At 35.9% G+C, this 9,295-nt stretch overlaps 1 protein-coding gene across 1 annotated transcript; it reads right to left on the reverse strand.

The window, feature by feature from the left end:
• Nucleotides 1-1,884: 1,884 nt before the first annotated feature.
• LOTGIDRAFT_237841 (hypothetical protein) lies at nucleotides 1,885-3,415 on the reverse strand. Its single transcript, XM_009047949.1, has 2 exons — nucleotides 3,370-3,415; nucleotides 1,885-2,938 (listed from the first exon to the last, which is right to left on the reverse strand). The coding sequence occupies exons 1-2, from the start codon at nucleotides 3,385-3,387 to the stop codon at nucleotides 2,582-2,584; spliced, it is 375 nt and encodes a 124-aa protein (XP_009046197.1). The 5' UTR covers nucleotides 3,388-3,415; the 3' UTR covers nucleotides 1,885-2,581.
• Nucleotides 3,416-9,295: the final 5,880 nt, after the last annotated feature.

The raw sequence follows: 9,295 nt of genomic DNA on the forward strand, positions 1-9,295 counted from the left end.
AACAGATATGCAAATTATAGGGGTTGATTTGAGTCTTGAATAGATATAACTAGTCTCCAGAAGTAATAGAAATGTACTAAAATGGCTTAATTCCTTCAATAATATCTCAAACTAGGAATTTCTTTTCTTATTTCTATAGATGTCTTTTCTATATGGCAGTGTCTCAAGAAAAGACGACTCGTCCTTTAACTTTCAAAAGTGGATAATTCTGAACACATATGAATTTGAAGGCTTAGCTAAAAAAAATTGTCGTTTCAAATAAATCTGTCTTTAAAACGATCTAAAAATATAGAAGGGATTGAGAAACAGGTTTGCACCTATACATTTCTTGTGTGTTGATCTAGTTAGTTCGTTTTTGACTGACATATTTATATGTTTGAGGTGTTTGCCACATCAGATATAATTGTTATGGAAGTATGTCACGACTTATGAACCTTCACTGACAGATGAATACATAAATACCCCATAATGTATTTAACAAGTCTAAGAATACAAAATGGAGTTTTTAGTACTGGTATTATAGTATACAAAATAATTTTTAGATCTAGGTGCTCCAATTAAGCGTGTCAAGGTGAAAAGTTTGTGCAATCATAAACAGGACTGAATATGTTAAAGGGATAACTAACGTCTGATTGTCAAACTTTCTCCCGACGTTTAGCTTACACACGGGGTATAGGCTGAACAATCCTTTGGAAATGGGGTGGACCGGGGACCACAAGTGAGAAAGGATATTTTGCTTTGATTCGATAATCTCTAAATGTTTTGGATGGCAATCACTATATGAGGTTTTATCAGGTCAGCGACATTAGTCTTGCCTTTTCCAGAGAAGTGTAATAAACTGTCCAACTCACGGTTTTGTTGTCCTTTCTGAAAGACTTGAGTGTCCGCCCCTCCGAAAAGCATCACTGACTGTGGGAAAACTGGATTAGATATGTACCAAAATGGAGATTGAAAACTGGATCCTAACTTTCTGAAAAGCAACCCATTCGACCATGTTCATTACTCACTGAAACACTGCTACTTTGGCTGTTTTGGCTATCATCAGATTGTCATCTTACAATCCTGTTTTAGAGTAATGTTCAGGCCCCTCCAGATATATTATTTGCCCCTCTGAACAATCAAGTCTAATGTTAAACTATATTTCACTAGATTTAGGAGTTATTTCTGGTTGGATATCCTGGCCTCATCTGTTCGTTGCGTTAAAATCACAATTTAAGATTTAAAATCAAGAAATTATTATGATCAAAAATGTGGGTTGTTCTGTGACTCACAATTGGCACATGTTAAGCAATAGATTCGGCCACCACCCTTACACACATGTCAAAACTCTACCCAAATAACAGTGTGAAGATATCTTTTATCTTCTAATAATAAATTTGGTATGTTATTTTCTTACCACTGTTTAGGTATTTGGGCTTGAACATTTAAACATCATTCAGTACGTGATAGTCGAGAAAATTTCTGAAAAATTCACTTACCTTCAACTTTCAGATCGATTTTGGCTGAAATAGTCCATTTTATTGATAAAACATTAGTCAACTTACATGTACCTAGCTTACCACACTATCAAGTATGTACACAAATCTAATTTGAAAACTGTGTCGTCTGCTCAGTTGGTTGGATTATTTTGCCTTTTTACAGGACGGTCCAGGCAAAACACAAATCTATCGAATTGTTTAGAAATTGTGATAATAGCTTGCACCGTATTGATTGTATTCCTACTCTGTGAAAGAAAGTAGAAGGTTGGGTTAGTTCTTCATGACGAGTTGGTTCATGGTGAGTGTGATTTTCGGAATTGCCACTTCATCACAATTAAGTGATTTGTCATTTAAAATAGTTCTTTCAGTGATAACGGCCTATGGCCAAGGGACAAAACAAACTACCAACATTCAACTCCTGTTATTTGACAGATAAAATAACATCCAATGGCTTTCAATTGAAAGATAAATTTAAACTTATGTAAAAGGGTTGTCTTAAGTCTATTCTATTGCTATTTTCTCCGTGTATCTCTGGCTGTAAAAATGGGGTGGGGGGCCTGGCCTGGCTATAGTTGATTAACAAAACAAGCAAAACATGACGGTGGTGGATACATTTTATAATGCCTTAAAAAACTAAGATAGTTCGTCGGCCAAGTAAAGGACAATTTCTAGCTTCGAGAAATGTTGAAGAACTGACTGACACAGGCAACGGCAACGTGCGTCCATATTTTAAACTTAAATGAAATATTCCTGGCATGTATGAGGATTTTTCTCCCAAATTTGCATAGATGTATTAGTGAAATACAAACATGTATATTTAAATGCATTGTGAGTGGTAGTCTATATATTACTGATAACGCATGCACCTTTCAAAGCGACAACTGAATCTTGATTCATCTGTCATTCAACTAGAATGGTGCAAATAATGTCCCCGATAATTTTTTCATTATAATCGGTACGGCCTAATACATAACTAAATATGAAGACAAGAAAATATTATTTTCAAAATAAACTATATTTTTCTTGAAAGATGACATGTCCCTTTGTAACAGTAAACTCTATCCGTCACAAGTTACACATTTCGAATTATTTACTTGTCCATTTCACTTCCCAAATCCGCCATATTGTCCACCATATTGCTGCTGTCCACCATAACCACCAGCTGCAGGATCAGCTGCTTGTCCATAACCTCCCATACCACCATAACCACCACCTGCAGCAGGATCAGCAGCTTGTCCATAACCACCATAACCACTAGCTGCAGCAGGATCTGCTGCTTGTCCGTAGCCACCCATCCCTCCGTAACCACCAGCTGCTGCAGGTTCAGCTGCTTGTCCATAGCCACTCATCTGTCCACCATATCCGCCAGATCCACCGTAGCCATATCCTTGACGTTTTTGTCTGCTGTTCATATACTCCTCTTCTCCATAACAGCTGACTAATAGCACAATTACGACTGTCTGAAATCATTAAAAAAAATTATCATTAGCTATATGGGTAATGCAAAGCGCACACACTTAACTGAGCATGCGAAGCAGACTTTACAGGACAGGGACAAAGACTGAAAAAGTTTGCCAATTCATCAATTTAACTGCAGAACAAGATGATTTCATCACGAGCGCTAATTTTTAAACTTCGAACTCTACGTCTCATAATCCATAAGCCTAATCTTACATTTCCATTCAAGATCATCAAATTCTTTCATAGGATTCAAAAGAGATTTTCTAGCTTTTGCTTCGTCATGGGTATTTGAATCGACAGCTTTTACACCACACTTATTTCCCGGCCGATGTCTATGGTTCTTAATATTGACCATCCAAGTTCCGATAGTGACGTCATAGTCAATTTAAGCAGAGACCACAAATCTCTTTCGAATCCCTAAAATACTTGCAAGTGTAGTCCACATCATTTGGTCCTTGTTCCTTGTTCCAAATTCAAGATTCGTCTAGATTTCCTTTCTGAGGAGATTTTATATATAAGAGACTTTTATGAAAAAATTGAGTTAACGCCTTTTCTCAGCGGGCTTTGAAATTTATATTTTTTTTAATGAAAAGCAGCAAATGGTGATGTGAATGAATAAAACGCATCACCACTTAAAGGTACTGTTCGATGAAATTTAATAAAGTATGTAACTATTTGGAGCTGGGATCAATGCATTGAAAACTCCCTACTGTAAATAACTAAAGATGTAATTAGGCCCGAAACTACAGAGGGGCAAAAAAAAAAAGTGAAAAAATTCTGACAACCGACCAATTCCATTACTGCAACTAAACACCATACCCCATTGCCCTTCCAGATAGATTACTTGCCTCTTCGAAGATTCAAGTCTGGCTACAAGCCTGGCCTCCACTTCAAAAGATTTTACTGTGTTCCAGTTGTCTTATTTTGGTTTGCGTGGGAAACTTTGTTTAACTATGGGAGTCATACCGAATACGGATCATGTCTCTGTGAATTGAAGAGCAGCGTGTGGAAAAAGAAAAAAGAAAAACATAAGTAATTTCTTGCACGAAAACAACAGAGAGAACTATAATTATATTTGACATTGGTCTATTTTTGTCTTTGTGACATTATATTTTTATGGATGATGCACCAATTTTCTGGCCAATCGTATCTTAGTCATAGAAACGGTAATTTTTGTTTGGCTAAGCCAGTAAGTAATAGTGTTCACAGCTCACAGTCGAAATTGGAGGTTTCAATGTGCGTCCAGAATTGTCCACGTTTGAAAGTTGAAAAGACGAGTCATTATATAGAAAATACAATATAGGAAAAGATATTTTTGAAGGAATGCGATTTTCGTATAATTCTAGAGACTATTTACAAGCATTTCAAACTGAAATCAACCCTCCTAAAATGGTTCAAAGGTTTGATAATTATTCTTCACTCTCCAATTTCTAGTTCCGATTTATGCACAATACCGTTGTCACTGTCAGGGCCAATATGCGACTAGTCATATCAAAAAGCACCTTATCGGACGGTCCACATACTGATATTCTTCATTTGGTACACATAAAACACCTATGGGATCCATTTAAGCTTAAGTATCTCGTAGAAAAGATTACCATCAGTTATGACAAAATCGACATTCCCGAAGAAACAGTCTGAAAAAATTGATAAACTGTGTAAACCTAGCTCCAAGATAACAAACTTCAGGAAACCGTCACGGACCATGCTTTGGTCAATACACAAAGCATACAGCAATACAATCACATGAAGCCAATCAAAACGGATTTTAAACTCTGAATATTATCATTTAATCATTAAATTTGTATTGTCGTCTATCAGGGTTAGAATGATTCGGGGTTTTCATAAATTTGAAGAAAAAAAATGATTATTCCTTAATTATTTTGTGAAAGTGATATTTAAGATATTATACGCAAGTCATTTAAAAAATACAGAATTGTCAAATTTGTATATAAGGGGAGGTAATAGATTATGATCAGTGTGGTAATTTTTTAATGTTGTCTGTATTTATCTCCATACAACATTCTAATAACAGCTTATATCAAGCAAGAAAATTGACATTTCTGAATTACCTCTAGCATGAAAGATGACATTTCTGAACAACTTCAAGCAAGAAAATTGACAATTCCGAACAAATTCAAGCGAGAAAGTTGATAACTCTGTACTACTTCAAGCAAGCAAGTAAGTCTGTCCCCAAATGGCAAAAACTATAATAATAAGTCACTTTTTGGTCAATTATTTTCGCTTTTGTTGCATTATAGGTTCTGCCATATGTTTTAACTATAGCAAAATCTGTAATATAGAGATGGATCCTAGAAACTCGAATGCCAGTAGGAAAGCCTGACAAGTCAACCATTGTAAATGCCAAAAACCTTGTGTTTCCAATCGAAATCTTGAATTCTCTATGTGATTAGCAGTTGAACTTACTGTTGTCTTGTTTTTCCATGAAATAGATTAGCTACCTCCCCTTTCTCTTGAGATACGTACATCTGTATCGGAAGGACGTAAATATTGTCTTCTGAAATAATTGAAATAAATTTCACCTTTTTTGCTGCTGATTGAGCCAATGAAGAAAGTCAGCTTGATGTAGTGAGCAGTATTTATTTGCCAGGACAGTGATATAGACATGCTCCCTTTCGATCCCAATAGACCTCTGATCGCTGATCTCTGATTGATAACTTGCAGTTATGGCGCTCGTTTTCGACATAGCTCGTGATAGAACGTTTAAATTTTTCAATTTGGTTCACCCCTTGTCAGACTGGAATAGCTGTCCCAACTTAACAACTATGCGTCTGTTTTATCGTCTGGGTTAATGCCGCTGTCCTGGCAAGATTTCCCTCATTGTATCCTGCATGGCGTTGCCCGTCTTCATTAACTCATCACCAATATATGATTTAGATAGATGTAAAGGTTTGTAATATTTTGTATGTAGCAAGTAGTATTTGTTTTAAGAAAAGGTTACCATGTGGATTTAAGTGGCATTTCACCCTTAAGAGTAATGTTGGCGAGAATTAACAAAGAAATACTTGGTTTACCAACTTGAAACCTAAGTTTTCATCACTCTACACCACAATATTGTTTCATCTCAGCCTTCCGTCACTTTTTTTTTCTGGTAAAAAGTCTATAACCAACCTTTTGCACTTCCAAGTCCGTCTTCTTCTGCAAGGAAGAGAAAAACCAAATGTTAAGCAACAGCATAAAGGGGTCGTTTTAACATTCAAACGCGGATAATTCTGGACCCACATGGATTTAAAGCCTCAAATTTCGACGGTGAGCTGTGAACACTATTACTGATTAACTTAGCTAAACAAATTCCTATGATTGGCCACAAAATGGCGCATCTGTCCCTTTACTGTTTCTAGAGGGAAGATAATAAACTAGTGCAAAATTCAAAAAATCCAAAAAGCTAATTCTTAAGTTATTCTCCTTTGATTAGTATAGCCTACATATCGCGTTTAGCCTATAGGCCAATTTTCATATATTTTGGGTGAAGTAAAGGACATTAACTCAGAAATCGTTCTTCAATACATTGCGTGTCAAAGAAGATCTGGCCAATAATATACATGAGAACACGAAAGTTTATCTTAGTCGTTAGAAGGTCGTATAAAACTACCCGACAGATTCGTCTAAATCATTTGCATACATTTCATGATACAGCACGTAACACTTTACTTAATTGGTCAAAAGAAACTTAAGTGACCGAAACATATTGAATACATAGGTGGTCGCAAAAGGTGGTCACAAGAAGTGGTTGGGGGAGTTCGGGTTGGTTGAAGCAAAGAATAATCTATTTAATATTTAACGAAATGCGGGTTTTAAACCCTTCATCGTGAAAATTTCCCAAGGGGAGTATGACCCATAGAATTTCTATATACGTTCAACACTTGCTTCATTTTCCTGAAAAAGGAACTTTTACAGTGTCCCCTCCTCCCCCCGAAGTTGTGCAATCGCCAGTTGGTTGTTGAACTTTCGATACATATTGCTGGTACAGTATAGCTTTAACAATCGCCTGTATTCGAGTTATATTTGACAACACTGTACAACTCTATTGTTGCGAATGTTCCAAGTGATACAGTACTTGATACACCCTGAAGTCAGACAGGTTTTACTTGTGAAAGAATCACATATTTAGAACATTTATACAGCTGTTCTGGGAGTCAAATGATAAGAAAAACATATATGTTTTAAAAGTTTGAATGTATTCGATGACGTCAAGCTGGTAGTTGTTATTGAATGTGTAATTTTCTCAGATGGGTTACTTGTCTGTTTAAAGGGAACTAATCGTTATCTAATTCGTAATAGTCGCGTAAAATGTATTTTAGCTACTCGTATCTCTTATCAACACGGCAATCTAGAGTGTCTACACATTAAACAACATTTAAAATTGACAATAGTATTTTACTTCTGTTTTATAATTAAGATTTTCTTTTTTGCATATTGATAGGGCCTATAGATAAGTAATTATCTGCTGGTAGATAACACAATTAGACGTATATATACTTTGATTCTCAAACTCCCCTAACTATTTCTTGTGACCGGTTCTTTTGACCTCAGTAAGTTTCTTTTGAATAATAGGTAACGTGTTACAGCATATGCTAACATGCAAATGATTTAGATGAATCTATCACTTTGTTTTATACGCCCACGATGACTTCGATAAAATGTCGTGTACTGATTTGAATTTTCATTGTTTTGGTAGTTTTAGTATCGAACGAATGAAACCGTCGCATGTTAAGTTATTACAAATTGGATCTGAAATAACCAACTTTCTTGTATCCCGAAAGTTTAGTAAATGCAGCGATTTGATTCGATCGTACCATAGCGAATAAAGCCAATCAGGGCCCTCGGCAGAATGACTGTTTACATTTTGGCTGCGATTGTAATCAGGGGCTATGGTTAGCTGTATTCGTCAACTTACAACTCAACTTGACATTGTGAATATGGACAAGCATAGAATTCGGCCGAATGGCATCACCTATTTTATGAAGGAGTTCAATGAAGAAATGAAAAGTGGCGATCAAGATTTGTCTATTTTCATTGCTGAAACACCTTACTAAATAAATAAAGAATGTGAAAATAAACAAATAAGACTGTTAGAAAACAGTTAATTTACCTCTAGCTAAAAAATCTCTATTCAGCTGTTGATACTAGAATTCTATTTCTAAATATCCTTTCTATAAAGAAATTGGTATTAAGTGATTTGACTTCTAGAGTGAAGAACACAAGGGCAGATTAAAATCAAAACCTGTGAAAGTCTTAGTCCGTAATCTTGGGTCTAATGCTCTATATCAATCACAGAGAACGATACTATAAGTTTGCTCGCTCTGCTCAAACACCAAACACCTGATGTTACTTATCGACTGTGTTTGTCTATCGACATCCCTTGAAGCAAGGCCAATACTGTATTGCTACAAAATAGTACTGAAATATACTAAAAGAAGTGAATTCAACAATTTACATTGTGATGATGAAACTTACTGTACACTTTATTCAGTGTAAACTGTAAACTGTGTAAACAATATCAGTGCATCAGGATTGATGAAAAGCTATCCATCCTATCACTTGTATTGTCTCGACCGAAAGCTACCGATTGCGCAAAAGAGGCATTGCTTGTTTTATGGATCACATATTTTACGGGCCGAAATTATTCAATTTGAAGGAATTATAATATACTTTTAAGCTAAAAATTACGATACGTTTTGATGACCTTAGATTTCATAATGATGAAATATTGGGTTGGTTGGTGTGGTTGGGTAGACGGCTTCTCTTTTGAAGCGCTGTCTCTACCGAATACTCATGAAAATCCAGCCTAGGAACTAAGGAAGCATATGAGCTAAGGAAGCCTAGGACCTAAGGAAGCCTAAGAACCAAGGAAACCTAGGAACTAAGGAAGCCTTGGAACTAAGAAGCATAAAGTGATGCTGAACAGCTCCACACCACACACAGATTTTTCTCAACGTGCATAATAATAATACAGAGATTAATGTTTCATTCTGGCAACCATTCCGTTCCCCAACCACAGTTTCTGAGAGAGATATCTTCATAGTCCTACCACCCATGGTTCAATATAATCATTTATAATATCAAATTCACAAATACACAGATGTAATGTATAGACACGAGCTATCAAAAAAGATAAGGCAAAAAAGTAAACCTTTAATTTCCTAAGGGCGTTACCAGTAAATTACCGAAAGCTAATACTATTTAGAGCTGCAAAGCCGATCAGTTCGTGCCATAACCAGGTCGTATTTAGATTGGTCGTCGAACGAATGAGATGCCAAAAAACTTTTGATATAAATTTAAGCCAGTGATCGTATTATCATCAAGAATTTTATGGGGTTAACGTTTGCTCAAAT

Source organism: Lottia gigantea, assembly GCF_000327385.1.
Source record: "Lottia gigantea unplaced genomic scaffold LOTGIsca_119, whole genome shotgun sequence".
NCBI classification, from domain to species: Eukaryota; Metazoa; Mollusca; class Gastropoda; family Lottiidae; genus Lottia; species Lottia gigantea.